The sequence below is a fragment of the Serinus canaria genome, chromosome 6, assembly GCF_022539315.1.
Source record: "Serinus canaria isolate serCan28SL12 chromosome 6, serCan2020, whole genome shotgun sequence".
Lineage (NCBI taxonomy): Eukaryota > Metazoa > Chordata > Aves > Passeriformes > Fringillidae > Serinus > Serinus canaria.
In genome coordinates, this window is record NC_066320.1 from 1,214,646 (window position 1) to 1,231,349 (window position 16,704).

At 39.6% G+C, this 16,704-nt stretch overlaps 1 protein-coding gene across 1 annotated transcript in view; it reads right to left on the reverse strand.

Moving 5' to 3' along the window:
• CTNNA3 (catenin alpha 3) overlaps positions 1-5,748 on the reverse strand; it is a 422,479-nt gene extending 416,731 nt beyond the window's left edge. Inside the window, exons 1-2 of the mRNA XM_018920823.3 lie at positions 5,680-5,748; positions 1,299-1,405 (exon numbers count right to left, since the gene is read on the reverse strand). Of these exons, the coding sequence (XP_018776368.3) occupies positions 1,299-1,405; positions 5,680-5,704 (132 nt within the window). The 5' untranslated portion in view covers positions 5,705-5,748. The remainder of the gene's footprint in view (positions 1-1,298; positions 1,406-5,679) is intronic.
• Positions 5,749-16,704: the final 10,956 nt, after the last annotated feature.

Below are 16,704 nucleotides of genomic sequence, written 5' to 3' on the forward strand. Positions count from 1 at the left end.
AAAGAGAAGGATTTCACTACAAGGCTAAGCCAAGAATAGAAAAGAATGTGTAAACTGAAGTCTTCTCAGCCCGAGACGGACAGAACAGGTGAATTGTGATAGGCTCTTAATTGCAAACAGTCTGACGGGGCCAATCACAGATTTCTCCCCGTTGCATTCCACAGCAGCAGATAAGAATTGTTTACAGTCCGTTCCTGAGGCTTCTCAGTTCTCAGGAGAGGAAAATCCCTAAGTAAAGGATTTTTCATAAAATATGTTGGCAACAAGCTTTAATCCCTATTTTTATACTTTTAACATTTTCTTTTGAAGGATCCACTCAAGAAATAAGTTTTCCTTCCACAGGTATGAAACAAGCAAAGCATTAAGCTTAAAAGAGGGAAAAGACAAGTCAAAATACTCTCTTAGAACCAAAGCATTTCCAATTTGAACAGCCTCAAGCTTTTCAATGTTGAGAAGAGCTGGGAGGGAAAAAAACCCCAAAACTTGGATGGTTTCATTGTTTTATTCTGGAACTGCACTTTCCTTTCTTTTGTCAGGTTTCTTTGATCCTGCCAAACTCAAACCAAAATTTACTTTTCTTCACCTCCTCTAAAAACACCCACAGTGTTGCAGCTTCCTCAGCACAGTCCGACCTACTGGTCTATAAGAGATTTTTAAATTCAGTCTATCAAGACATCTATTCTTATTACTTTGAAACTAATTTTATAACCCATCCACATATCCTTGACAACTTCCACAAACCACTGACCTGTTAACTGAGGGGTTTTACACCATCAGTCACATCCAGGCAAAAATAAATACAGAAAGGCAGACAAAATGAGAAAGAGGCAGTTCAGTTAACAGCAGCTGGAAAAATGAAGTCATGATAGAAAAGAAAAGGTTACTTTCGGAGGAAAGTAACCTTCCAGACAGGAAAAATGAGTGAGGGAAGAAAAGACAAAAATTTGGGAGAGGCAAAGCTTCAAATGGGAAAAATCCAGCTTTATTTTTAAAGAATTATTTCATGCACTGGAAATCCATTTGCAGTGTATTCTATATTTAAGCATCTCCTACATAACACTGTGCAAGGGACCAGCTAGAACATGCAGCATTTACTAGGACAGACTGGGTGGCAAAGTTGGAAGTCACCAAATCAATGATCAAATCTAGAAGGCAGACCCCTGGAAAGCCAGAGTGAAGTGCAAGTGCAGAAGAGCTGTGGGTGTGACTTTCAGAATAATGTCTTTAGTCAAAAGTTCTTCAGCTTTATTTCCCTCCCTCTATGGTGACCCAGCTTACTTTCTGCGACTCTAAAATACCTGAATTATCAGTGGTTCCAGTAATTTCTCCACTGTAAATGTCTGGATCTGCAGATTCCGAGGATCAATTTTCAGTTTAATGTTTGGCCCTTTTGTTGACATTTCACCTGGGTACAAAACAAGAGAAGTGCAATAAGCCAATATTAACCATGACTACAAGCCTCACACTACCTTCTGTCAGAGCCCAGAAACTCCCTATGTGAATATAAACTTGATTCATAACAGTCTGATCTCAAGAAATACAATTAATGTTTCCAATACCCCATTTCAAAACCATTTAAAAATATGCTGATACTTCCATATACTGTAAAATCATAGACTAAAAGTACATATAACTCCTTATGTTCACTCACAGATTTCTACACTGACCACATGTTAAAAAAATACAAGGATAATTGAATTAGAATACCATTAAATAAAATCCTCTACAAATAAAATCCTCTACTAATCCACAAAGGATCTTAAAAGCAAAAACATTAAATTCCATTACTGAATTTATCACAAAACAAAAACATTAATGCTATGTGCCCAATATCTGTATCTTATTCCATGTGCCAAATTACAGGGGTTATATAATAAGCACCTTAAGAGCAAAAAGAATATACAGCAGTCCTTAAAATGTCTGGAAATTAACAGCAGAAAAAGGGAAACATTTTGTTATTTTATACCCTGCAATAACAAATATTTTTTAAGTGTCAAGACAGATTAAGTTGAGAAAGCCAATTACTGAAGTCAATAAGATGGAAGTAAAGCCAAGTAAGGTCTTAAAAGTGAATAAATCATTCATTAGGAACTTGATGCAGAATCTACTGATGTGAATTAATAGTTTTCACCAAGTTCACTGGGCCATGGCTCAGGCCATTAGCCTGAAATGTGTGTGTGTCAACAAAGAATTATAACTGCTTTAGCTGGATTGCAACCGATTATTGTTCCAAAAAAAAAGACACTAAATTTTGCAGTAACTTAACTTCTTATAAAACACAGCCTGGCAAAGCCTTTTTAGCCAATAAAGACTTCAAATACACAAATAATGGATATCTGTCCTTTTTAAGCAAGACTTATTACAACTGCTGCTGCTGTATAATGAAGTAATAAGGTACTGCAATTGTGCAGGCTGAAGAGATATACTGTCACCTTCCAGTGAACCTAGCACTGATTTAATAAAACACAGTCAGTTCTGGGTTCCTGCAGCAAGTAGAAATGGATCTGAAGAGTTATCCACATTTCACTTACAAGCAAAGATAATATGAGCAATAATTAAAGAATTAAGGTATAAAGCAATTTAGGGTTTTGCCATCCTTATTAAAGGTTACACAAGTGCCAAGTTTTTCTTTAATTACAAACTATAGTAGGGCAGAGCGAAGCTCTTACAAATTCAGCTGCATCCAGCCAGGCAACAGCATATGCAATGAACTGATTTTTCAATTTTAAATCTGATCCAAAAGACAAAGATAACAGAAACCTGAGATCAGACGGACCAGAAAAAAACACTTTTCCTTCCACAAATATGAATGAAAAGAGAAATGTCAAAGCAAATTAACTGCCCATATTTTACACATTTAACGTTTAGATACTTTCAACAATGTGAAAAATGCCTATTTTATGATTGGCTTTTCGCAAATGTTCAAATGAATATTATATGTGTTATGTTAGAAAGTTTATGCTGTATTAATTCTCTGAAGTAGTGTGTCAAATATAGTTTTAGGCTATAACATAATGTTAAAATAGAAACTATGCTATGTAGGATACTTTTTTCCTAAAGAAAGGACTCACACCAGAGAGCAGCCATAGGACACCTGAATCTTTCAGAGAAAGAAAATTTATTGCCCCATTATCAGGAGAAACCAACTTCTTCCCACCTCTCTCAGCCATGACGACGCTGTCAGGATTCAGAGGAAGAAGCTGACACTGCCCAGACAGAATCCTGTGTTTGAATGGAATTGATGCATCATGGATGAGGTGTATGAATATGCAACAGGCTGTTGTTTTTAAGGGTTAATCCTCTGTTAACCTGTGTCCTTTGCCGGGTTTATGTTGCCCAAAAAAAGGTACCCGGACCTCCATAACTCTTTGTTTCTATTGTCTCATATTGTCCTAATCCAAACTGTCCAAATTATTGTTACTCTAATTATATTACTATTTTTAAAGCCAATTTATTACTACTAAACTCTTATAAAATTTTAAAAAACAAGTGATTGGAGTTTTTCACAAACAAACTTTAAGACTGCCAAACCTGGAACTGCCAGCGGATCTCTTTCTGTCCGACCCTAACTTGCTCAGAACGCCACTACTGTCTGTCATTCCCGCACTTGCGGTGAGCTCCAGTCCCAAAGTGCGCGGCTGTCGAACTGCCGGCGCCTCCCCACAGCGCCCTGCAGCGCTGCCAGCACCACCTCCGGCCGGGCCCGCCGCTGCAGCTCTGAACGCTCGGCAGGGAAGCTCCTGAGCTGCTCTCCTTGTGTCCACCCCTTAAACAAAAAGCCTTTTAATTCAACAACATACTGTCCTCCAGCTTCCCTGGGATTGCATCAAACCACATCATTACATACTCTGAAGAAGACAGATCCTTTTCTGCCACCTATAATTCGCTGGTTTTCTAAATCTTTGGCCAATATTTCAATGAATCTGCTTTTTATTCACATTAGGAAAAATAATAAATCTTTATGATGGTGCTGGTTACCAACCCTTATCTTCAATATTTTCACAAGTCTCCCAAAACACGAGCACTTACTGAAACCCATCCCAACAGCTGCAAAGAGATGGTATCAACAGTGCTGTGCATTTTTTTTTGGTCAGACACACAGCAGTGACAAGGGGACAGGTAAAGTGGATGGGGACAGCACCTCGTGCTCCTACTGAGCCCTAAAGAAGCCACGAGCTGACTCAGGTATTCTCCTGCAGATACACTCATGCTTTAAACCTTGCAGCAGCTTCCCCACAATTCCTTGACAGAAGGGTGTCAGCACCTGCTTTACTCAAAATGGAGAAATTAAACATTTTGCTGCTTGCTCTCCATTCTCACAGCACTATCCCCTCTGCTCCATGCTATCTGCAATCACCAGGTCTTTTCTAAATTTTGGCAGAAAAATATGGAGTTGAAATTAAAGTCAATTCCTGTTAGTAAAGGACTAGTGTGTTCCAGAATCCCACCACAGAGCACTCCCAAACTTGGAAAGTATTACAAATCCAACCCCATTTTTGCAGGTTTGTTTGTTTGTTGCCCTTAGCACACTGTCTAACATCAGCGTTTTTATTCTTTGCTTGGGCCCTGAGTTCAAAAGCCAGTTAAGCCAATAATAGCTTTTAGCCTTGAGTCGGGCCCATAACAAGTCATCAGCTGAAAGTCAATTGCAAAAACTATTGTCTCTGAAAATTTCAATATATTCTAAGATATAAATAACTCACTTAAAGGCTCACTTGCTGATTCCAGCAATATTTTTAAGTAAAATTTTAATGCTTCATGAAACTTCCTTTTGTTTCTAAAGAGACAGAAACAGTTTTGCAAGCCAATGCAGCAAAAACCACAAGATCTTAAATTATTTTGATAATCTGACTACATATTTTTAGCTTACCAGGCTCTCCTTACTGTTATATACCATATAGGCTAATCAATATTTAAATTGGGTTCTTTAATTATTCCTTTTTAACTAAGGCAAGGATAAGAGGTGATAGACAGAAAAATAAACAGCCAGTAAAGATCATCCTGGCACTTTCTCTGGCATTTCCACTTACTAAGTGAACCTCTGTCCTTCTAGATCATATATTCACTAAGACAACAAAATCTGATGTTTGCCTCAGGAAAAAAGTGAAAACCACCATTCCACTTTTCTTTTTTATTTTTTTAAATGGATTTGTCTACTGCAGTATAGCACCCCCCTAACTACAGCAGGGTCCCTAACTGTGAGATATTTTGGTCAAAGGCTGTATAACCTCACACTCAGTTAGATTAACCTTTACAGGAGGCAATCTCAGCCCTGTACACCAGCAGCTCTTACAACACTTAGGATGTTAAGCATGTCTTACAAGATACAGTTGTATCCCAGAACAGCCAGAAAACCAACCACCTGCACACTCCTACCAAATGCTACCAACCTCAAGATAATGAAAATTCTGACTTTTTATCAGATGTCAAAACTATTGAGTCTTTTGGTGTAGTAAGAAAAAGACACTGGAAAAACAGCCAAAGTCTATATCCATCTGCAATGCAACGTGAACACAGCACCTGCAGGTTTTTTTTAGAATCTATAAGTACACTGTATACAGAAATAAACTAATAAGTGTCAGAAAGCAGAGCCAAAGACATTCTGCATCAATTAGAAATCCTTTACTTTAGAATCCATTTCCTGCTAGATTGTTAGAAAGCCAACAGTGCATCACTCACCTATGCTAGAAAACATATGGTCCATATGCAGCACTAAAGCAACTGCCTATGTAATTTCCTTGTGTTAGGAACTTCAGTGCAACTGCCCTGGCTCACTATGGGGCTCCTGAGGCATCTGCAAGGCACTGCCTGACAAGCTCCCAGTGTATTTCAGGATGACTGACAGCACACAGCGGCTGCTGGAGGGCTGGCAGGGGGATGGGCATCCTTAAAGCTATATAGTAGAGCACAAGCCTGGCAAGAAAGTTTAGAGTTGAAAAGGTTTTGAACAATTAGATGACACGAAGCATGAAATTACTTACACTTCCAGTGATTATTCTTGGAATTTCCAGCACAGCAACTGTTTTGCCATGCATTCTGACTGCATGCCAACTTCAGTCTGGAGGCAATGACTCACTCTCAGACTCCTGAACTGGACAGCAAAGGGATTCATAAAGCTCTCACCCAGGAACCTGGCACCAAATTTGTTTTCTCTGTTGTTGTTTTCTATTGTATGGTATCCTACAATGACACACAGTCTATTATCCCAGCAGTCTGAGAAAATGCAAAGGCCTATTGCCTTCTAAAAAAGGAAGTTAAAACAAAGTAGTCAGGATTTGTATTTTTTACCAAGATATACAGGGACAGGGCACCCGAGGATTTCCGAGATATGAAACATTGCTGAGAATACCTAACAGAATTGTTTTACTATTTGTTCTTAATTTCAGTATTTCCTATACAGCTTTATTAGTTGTTACCAATAGTACTCTGGGAATAAAATTTGTTAGCCTTTTTGCTACAGTCAGTACAGCTAGTGCAAATCAGATTTCATAGAAGCCACAAAAAACAATTACTGCATTTTCCTTTAATCCTCTAGCTGACACAAAAATAAAGATATTCAGGATGCTAAAATCTTCTAGTTCAGGCAAAGAAAAGTCCATGCAGTTGTAGTGCAGAGAGACCTCCTGTGCTCTGTAGGCCAGACCATGCTCTGGAATGGAGCAGTATCTCCAACACCTGGGAAGGACCTGGCCCATTTAACACCAGGTAAAGACTATAAAGCACCTGCTAAATTATTTACATTTCTGGACAAAGCTGACAGGCTACTCTAGAACCATCTTAGATTTCATCATTTCTTACCAGTAGCAACAAGAAACATCATTAATGCACAGACACCAAAAAGGAGAGCTGGAGAGGTGGAAAGATTCAGACCCATAAATAACATTTATTCACTGATAGCCACTTGATTTAAACTGGCTTTGCATTTAGGTGTAGGCTGGCAATGAAGTAACTGGAAGATTGTTTTCATCTTAGCCCCAAAAATTAAACCCAAAAAAACCACAGCACTTCTTTTTTTATTTCCTTTCAATTCTGCCTCTGTTTACTATCTCCCTAGAGCACTTTTTCAATCCACATCTGAAGAGCAGTTAAAATTCACAAGAACATAAGGTTTCCACCAAGTTCTTAAACACAGTTCTCAGCATAAATAATGTGATACGTCAAACCTTACAATCAATCTACCAAGAAAACAGCATAAGCTAGTACTTTATGAATATTGGAGAATCCCCATGGCAAGCAATGGTTCCTGACTGACCTAGTGGCATTAAAAGGTTTAATTCAGGTTTATGGGGAAAAAAAAAAAAAAAGAGGCAACTTTTGAGGTGGGATAAAGCATCACACCTCAAACTTGTCTCATGAATACTTTCTTATATCTAGTGAGATGAAAATTTAAGATTTTTCCCAGGTTTATAACATTCAGAACAAGCTCTCTTTTCCTTGTTTAGAAGTCACATTTCCTTTTCCTACAGTCTTTCTATCAAAGCACTGTTTCAAGCAGAGGTTGTGCTCCACTATCACATAAGGAAACAGAATCACAGAGGAAAAATTAATTACTCAAGATCAGAGAGAATGCCAGTGGCAGAGTACTGGAATAAAATCATAACAACACTGAAGCACCTTACCCACACTCCATTTAATTGAGGCCAAAAAGCAGGCTGAGGAGAATAAAACATTTTCAGAAACAATTTACACTACAAATCTACAGAACATCATCTCTAACTCCTATGTTAGGGTTACCCTGACACTAGTATTGCTTATTCCTAGGAAGGTCAGAAATCATCTCCCTTAAATGTCCTGTCAGCATCCCTACTCTGGTGAATGCACACACTTCAGCCAGCTGCAATACCAACAAACTGCAGGAGCTGTTCCAGCAGGAGTGTGAATCCTACAGCCTGAGCAGCTCCACAGCCCTTGGCTTTGTACTGCACTCTGGGCTGCTTCTCAACCAACAGCTATCCAAAACATGTGTTACTGCCCTAAACCTACAGCCACTGCAAGAAACATCTTCCCAGTGAAGTCTAACATGGAAACCTGGGAACCTGACAGTATCTCACTACCAGTAAACTAAATAATTTCACTCATCAGTGCAGTTCCACTGGATATGCACCACTGTGGGTGACAGCAGAGTTAAAATAATACTGCTTAGCCAAGAAATACTTTAATAATCTAATCTTTGTAACATTTCTTCCATGTACATTTTTGCAGGTACTGGAGCTATTGGTCTGAAAACTAGAGATCTAGTATTTAAGAAACTGAAAAGGCATTTAGTTTAAAAAAAAACAAACCATCACACAAAATAAAGTGGTGCGACATCAGATGGCAGCATTTAATTTTTTTAAAAAATCATTACTATTTTTCGGACCTATTTTAAGTTCTTAAATAAAACCCCAAAATCCTTCCACATGAATCCCAGTGCTATTTTCACAGCATGCAGTTTGAGCCCAGAGCAAGGACTCCTCTCTATTTAAGTGGCACACAGTTCTGACATGGATGGCTATCTGAACCCCTAATGATAGGTTAAGGAGGTCTGGCTCCAAGCCCTCCCTTTTGTTATCACATTTAAAGTGTTCCTATCTGTGCTCAGAACCAGAGACCCTGCTCAAATAAAGTTCAAGTTGACCTTCCACTAAAAATAGGATATTGTTCAACTCATTAAAATAACAGACAATAATAGAAACTCCATGAGGTGCTACTCAAAGATTTCAAATTTTATTTAGTTTAAATACAGTTCTCCATTTCCCCTTATTGCAATTTGCTGACAGTTATCTATTACAACACTACACTCTGCTGTTTTGCCTTAAAAATGTGTGTCAACTGCAAGGAGGTAAAAAGCCAGGGTTTCTTCTCTCTGTAGAGCTGCTACTGATTTTGCCAACAGATGTGGCTGTTTCCTACCCATGGTCTACCCCAGGATGCTTCACCATCACATGCCATTTTATCTAGCTGCTTTCTAACTGATAAAAATGTTTGCATTATTTGTTTTGTCCAGTGACCTAAATAGTGTTTTAGGATTCTAGAATAGTATTCTTCTTCCCCACTGCTTACAGACATGCCCAAAACAACCCCAAAATTAAGGGTGGGAAAAGTAACTTATATATATATATATATATATATATATATATATACACATATATAACATATTGACTCTGAGATATGAATGAAAATAAGAGTGAAATGATTCTTAGAAACTGCCTCACTTTGGATGCTGGCAAGCACCCTCAGCACATACAGAAGCACAATCTAATGAGAAGGGACAGAAAACAGTATTTAAGCAAAGCCACAATCCCTCCACACCATGCCTGCAAACAGGGACACATCTCAAGATGCAGATTAACTCTTCCAGTGGGGTTCCCACTGCTGCACAGCACCCCATTTCCTTCATCAACTCTTTCCACAGGTTTCAGATCACACCACAGCTCAGCAGAAACCCCTCCAGAGCTGACAGAGCACTTCTGGTGAAACAGCTTCAGAAATAAAGCCTAAGGACATTCCAGCCCCTTCCGACCTCTGCCCACAGTTCAACTCAAAAACCATCTGGCTAAAGTGCAGCCATAAAGAAAAAAACAAACAAACTTTGTTCCAAGGTGAATTAATTTCCCAACATTCCAAATCAACAGATTTGAACCAGGAGAAAACAGTAAGAATTCATTATGGTTTCCTCCTAAATGCCTGTCACGAGGCCTAATTCTTTGCTGTTGGATATCTCTGGGGCTTCACTAGGTCTGAACACAGCTCTTGTCTTCAATTTTACCTAAGAAAAGTGTAGACATAAAGGTTTTGAAATATGCACAATGTTACACTGAATATAACAGCCCTCCTTTAGCCCTAAAAATAAATATATTTTTGTATTTTGAAATTTTTTAAAAATGGTATAAAATTGTGCAGTAATTTATTATTTTCTCACTGAGGTGTGATAAACACACATTTACACAAACCTTCCTTCAATTAGGTCCAAGATCCAGCAAAGTAACAGGAGGTAAGCTAAACTTTTTTAAATAAACCGTACAACATTTTATTCTTCCTTTCCCAATATTCCAAAATGGCTTCTCATATTTGGAAAATATGCAAACACGCTGCAAAACTTCAGCTACTGGCTTGAAGCGATAAGACCATGACAATTAAAATATTTAGAATATTCAGAATTTTTTTAATGTTCAGAATTATTTTTAAATCGTGTTTAAAAGTTTTTTTTGGTTTTTTTTTTTGGAAAGCTGGCTAAGAAAACCAGCTTTTTAACTTTTTTAAACTTTTGGAGTGATAATTTTATCAAGCAGCTGCAGTTCCATTTACAGCTTCATGTACTTCCACCACTAAGAGGAAAATTGCCTACATTCTCCTTCAATCTTACCTTTTGAATCAAGACTCCAAGGAAAGGAGCTCCTGAACAGCTCTGTGAAGAACTCCACCTGATGCAGCCTGACTCCAGGACAGCGAGGCTGCAAAGGGTCGCCTGTCAGTCCCAGCTGGAAGAAACAAAATGGGAGGGCAGCATTCCACTGGGACTCCTCCCAAAATGGCACCGCCTGAGGTCACCGTCGGCTTTGCTGTTGGAAGGACCACCTAGAGACACCCGAGGTCACTGCCAGCCCTGCAAGCCAGGTTTGACACAGAGCTTTTAGAACTTACATTGGACACCAGGGAAGGCCATGGCAAAGCCTCCTCAAAAATCCCTGAGCTTTAGGTTGAACATGAGAAGGGGAAGGGGAAGAAGGAAAGCAAAGGCCACTATTGTAAATCCACACTCAAATGTAGCTGCAATGTACCTCTCCTTCATTCAACTTCACAAAACACTCAAAACACACTTCCAGATTGACAATTTGTAAGATTTTCCACCAAGGCAGCCATTTAAAAAATGGATATGAGTTAAGTTTTGCACATCTGCTAATAGAGCAAATTAGAGGAGCCTGAAGTGCAGTTTACAATACACACAGAACAAGAAAATCCTCCTAAAACTCCCGAAAGGCAGAGGCTGCTCAGTATTTGCATCTATTCTGCTGGAGACTGGAGGTCTGAAATCATTTAAGTCAAAGCACTTTGGCTGTTTGTAGCTGATTTAGAGGTAAAAAGGGCACAGACGGCCTCAAGGCTGAGTAACATGGCACTACCTAACAGCCCTGGGGAGACTCAACAAGGAATGAGGGGAAAACACCCAAACCTAAGGAAGGAGCAGAAGAGAGGAGGAAAAAAAAAATAAAAATACTTGAACATACATAATAGACAGTACTGAAACAGTTGCAAGGAACAGGGGAAAAAAATCAATCACATTTAAGCCCTGTCATGCAATGGCCAACTGATTTCAAAAGTGTCTTCTGCACTTAGAGATGCAGAGAAGGAATGCAGCAAAAAGGATTATAGATGCAAAAGCATCAAATATTATTAATATAAACTAAGCAGACTTTCCTAGGTTATATAATAATTTATTATGGAGAAGTGTACGTGATATTACCATATTAAGCTTACAATTTTATTCATAATTCATTCCTCTCAGGATCATATTTGAAGCTTAAACCTGAAAAAAATCATTCTTTTCTCACCTGCAACTCATGAATTTAGAAGACATGAACAACAGCAGACAGTTAAGAAAGCTGCTGGAGTAAGATTTAATTTTCTGAGTACGGTATTAAAACCATATCATGCAATGCAAGTATAAATCTCACCACCTGCAGTTAGTGTTTCTCAGCATTTCTTTGCTCTCTCATTTTCTTCATGAACGTTATTTAAAAGTTAAGAACAAAACCACAATTCACTTCACTGCAAAGGTCAATGCAGACAAGTGGATTTATGTAAATGATCCCTATTACACTTTTCTAACCATTAGATCTTTGTAACAGCATCAGTGTTTTATTTATGAAGCAAATTACTCTAGAGGTGAGCAGCAACCCTCTTTGTTTTGAAAAACTCACTAATAAGAGGTGTTAAAAATGCTCATTTTATTTGAAGTTTTTTGACCTATCATTTTGAGTTATGAAATGAGGAATGGAATTCAGCTGCTTAATGTAAACACCTAAAACGATTTTATATACTGTAGGATCCATCAGAAAAACCTCTTAGATACCCCAGGTCTCCCACAGACTTCAACCACCTATGCAAGGGCTGGATGTGGGGATGCTTTAAAGGGCCAAAAGTGTCTAAAACGGTGCTAGACATCTCTCACAACTGGAAAGGAACTGCTTCAAATTCCTGGCGCTCATTAAGAGGGAGTACTTCAAAAGCTGTGGTAACTTTATGGCAGCAGTCAGAATTAGCAGGGTTTGGACAAGGTTCTTGCCATCCCAATAAAAATAAGCAAAGTCTTACAAAAGACCCTGACAGCATTTTCAGATGCTGCTGAGGCAGCTGCTGGCAAGGCTGAGAGGAGTGTTCGTACTAATACACCAAAAATGGGGCACCACAGGCAACTGTGTTCATTCCCTTGGCAAGATGGACGAAAGCAGAAGCCACTCTACTAAAAGAGACCTCCCAAAACCCCTGTGTAAAATATATTTTTTCCTACTTACATGCTCATACTATTCATGCCACAGAAGTCAGTGTGAAATGCTGAAAGTTCTGAGCAAAAAGCAACCAGGTCCAGGATACACCATTGTATCCAGCAACACCTCTCTGAGCCACATTCTCTCCTCAGGAAGGAGGGACATCCATATGCCTCTTTGGCCCGAAATCCTCCCCATTTTCAACACTCATGGGGCCGTCTGCCTCGTCATCATCCTGAACACACAGCACACCTGTTTTCCAGGACGCCCAGCTCCCTGCTTCTCTTCCCTTCGCCTCTTCCCCTCCCACCGGGCAGGCGCCCTTCCCTCGTCCCTGGAGCGGCCGCGGCAACGCGCCCGGGCCAGGGCTAACCTGAGGGGATGGAGCGGGTCTGACCTGAGGGGAAAGGGCGGGAACCTGAGGGGATGGAGGGGTGTCTGACATGAGGGGAAAAGGGCGGGAACCCGAGGGGATGGAAGGGTGTCTGACCTGAGGGGAAAGGGCGGGAACCTGAGGGGATGGAGCGGGGGGTGTGACCTGAGGGGAGGGATCCTGACCTGAGGCTGAGGGGCAGAACAGAGGACGGGTCTGGCTTGCGGGAGCCCGAGGGGGTCTGACTCGACCGGACGGCTCGGATCTGAGGAGGGGGCTCTCCCTGCCCTGCCCTGCCCTGCCCTGCCCTGCCCTGCCCTGCCCTGCCCTGCCCTGCCCTGCCCTGCCGCTGTTCCTTCGCCATGAGGCAGATAGTTGGCTCACAGAGGTTCCTGTGCACTAAGCCTATTTGTTCGGGTTGATTTAAAATCATTTTATGTCAGTGTACACGTATCCTCCCTCCCGATGTACGCTGTTTTTCCAGGTACTAGGTTGTTCCAGTCTCCCATGATTGCCCCTCCAGTTTGATTCACCAGACGAGGTTCTGCTTTTTTTTATCATCTGCTCTGAGACTTTGGGTAGGATTTCACAGCTGTGAATGAGAGCTAGACCTATTGAGACACTGCGCTTCAGGCAAACACATTTAAAATTAATCAAATAAGGTACCCATGGAAACAAAGCAAATTTTTAATCAAATATAGTACTCGTATCTGTGTCTGGTGAAGACAATCCCAGTCTTGGCCAGTGATTATCCAGGTAGGGAGCCTGGCCGATTCACCTTTCTGCATCTCATGAACCTGGATATCATTCCCACAGAGAACAAATGAAAACTTCCCAACTGGTGAGTGGCTAAATGTCCCCCAGAATGGCAGCAGGGCATGGATAGACTGACCAGACACAGGACCTCAGACACAACCCTGTGCCCACCAGTATAGATGTCATCTTTTCTAAAACTATTTCAATTCAGCCAGGCAGAATAAAATTTTATAATCAGATTCTTTAACAAAATTTCATGCTCCTGCAATAACTTTTGATGTTAGCCCTCACTTGAAACAGTTCAGAAATAAATATTTTTTAAGAGGGCACATTCCAGTATTCTGACTCTCCATTTGGTTCCAGTTATTATCTGTAAGTAATCCCAGTAATTAGTAATTTCTTTCTATTTTTAGTTGTTTTCACATCTATTTACTTCTAATGGAAACACCGAGTTAGTATATTTCATATTTGTACATTATTATTTAATCAGCCTTGTCAGAATGATATTGAATCCCTAAGACATAATTTTATACAAACAATAAATAATTTTATCTAAAGAGCTGACTCTTAAAAGCAGCCTGCTTACAAGGCACTAATTCTCATTCCCACTGAGAAAGCATGCAGTATGAAATTAGTAGTTTGGGAGTTTGAATTGCAAAATTAATCATATCACCATAAGTGTCAGATATGAAATAGCAATGACTGAAATTCCTAAACTTAGTTCTTGAGATTTACACAGATCCCAAGACCTCCGTTGCTCTAGATTTTGCTTCAGACTATCTTTTGGAATTTTCACCAGTAAGATTTCTCTTGCAGGGGAAATGTAGGCTAATCAGGTGAGAATAACCAAAGACTGAAAAGGATTATTCCTGAAGATCCAAAGGCTCTCAGACAATTCAGCAAAAGCACATGATCACTGTTTTTCCACTTGCAGCCCATCAGTGACAGAAACCAGCAGCAATACAGAGCTAGAAAAATCAAACTTTCAACCATGGGTGCTATACTGCACACCACAGATTTCTGCACAAGGACCATGCTAACAGGAGGGGTGAAATTAGTACATCTGTAATAGTGTAAAATAACCTACCTGCTGTAGCTTGACTTGAAAAAATGGGACATTGAGCTGAAAGAGCTATGGTGAATTGCCTCTAAAGCATAATTAAAGTTGGTTTATTCTATCTGTTACTGAGTTTTAGCTTTCCTGCATTCAAGGTCTTGCAATTCAAAATGTGCAAAGTATTTGATTTTGAGGAATTGGGAAGGTTTATTGCTATTATCTGTCTCTGAGGCATAATAGGAATTAAAGTGGCCATATACCCAGGATGGTTGCAACCAGCCAATACTGCAAACAGATTTAAAGTTTAGGCACAAATGTGACTAACCAAGAGGGAGATTTTCTGATGAAGGGTTTTTTTCATAACTGACCATGATCCGATTTCATTTCTAAAGCTTCTGCTGATCTGGAGGTACTTACACAACGTGCACTGCTGATGCTACCTAATGTCATAATTCCTCTCTGTAGTGACAATGTGAAAAATAGCCTGTAAAACTCAGCAAAATAACAGGGTTTAATCACAATTATTTAAAACAGACTGCAGATATTGTTTTTTGGGGGGGAGGAACTCCAACAAACTGGAAAATAATGATTAAATGAAAAATAAATCAAACAAAAAGTCATGTGATTTAAGACTTGAAGCATACAAAAGGTGAGTAAATCTTGGTCCCCATACCAACATCTGTGCTCAGAATGGGGACAAAAATCAAGCAATACAGAATGGGATGCAGAAGCCTACTTTACTTTCACAGAGGTGGAAAGAATATTACTCTTTCTGGTGTTGCAGATGTATTATGAAAGCCAAGTTTCATTAATAAACCTACCATGGGGGTGGTTTTGGCCCAGAGTAGCATTTTCCTACGATATTCAGCATAGTTGGATTTTGAAAGCAGATCCATTTACCTTCTGGTTTCATAAAAATGTAGGAGATGTGTGATAAACCAGTTGCAAACAGGAACATTCTTTTTGTTTAAAACCCGATAAATCTGGTAAAGATGTATTAAAGAAAAAGGTTCCAATCCAGTAGCACACACATGCCCAAATTTGCTAAGATTATTTATTAAAAATAAGAATGCAACAAAGCATTTGGCTGCATTGACACCTACAACAACATTCAGTCATAAAACTTGATAATCTTGTGACACTGAGCCTGTAATTTCATTAAAATTTAAGTAGAACTAATAGCATTTTTCCAAAAATGATCTATTACTGAACATTTGAGAGGATTAGAGGCAAAAGCAGATTGCACAGTCTGTCAGCTTTAAGAGCCACATTTTCAATAGTAAAATGAAAGCTTTGGGATAAAATTGTATGCCTCTTTTTGCATATGCATGGATGTTCAGGCACCTTAATTAATATTTAGCTGCATGAGCAGCATTAGCAAACTGTCCCTGTTTATTCACACACTTGTGGTGACAGATGTCCTGCTGCCTTCAATTCAAATGTTCTGTGAGTGAGGTGATCCAGCATCTGTGAGCAGAGCCAGACAGAGGCACAGGGAGCTGCAGCTCAGTTTGCCTCCACTGAACACTGCTGTGTTCAGTCACTGATTCACTCAGAAGCATCAGCACTTCCTCAGCACTCCCTTGCCAGCAGCCTCAAATCCTTGAGCAGAAAGGACCAGCACCAGGACACTTTGGTACCTAACCAGCAGATATTTCTTCTTGTTCTTCTAGATGTTTAGAAAAATCACCGATATCAGTTGGGATGCCAATGAATTCCATGGAAGCTGCCCAGCAGCCATTATATCTCAACAAATTTTGTCATCGTTGGAAAACAAACAAGGAAAACTTTGACATGTCCTAACTAAAGGAATGAAGCCACTCTTGATTCTCTACCTGAAAATTGTCCCCAGATCCATTCTTAGGCATTCACAGAATGTGAAATTTTAGCCATACAGAATCTTCCGTAGTAAATTCTTAATTTCACGTATAGTCTGTATGGTTCCAGCTTTGTCAAATGATCTACAAAGCAGGAGGAATACAGAAGAAATACTCTTCAGTATGCAGCATTAGTTTTCCTACTGTTATGTGTTTCTTTGGGAAGAAAACACA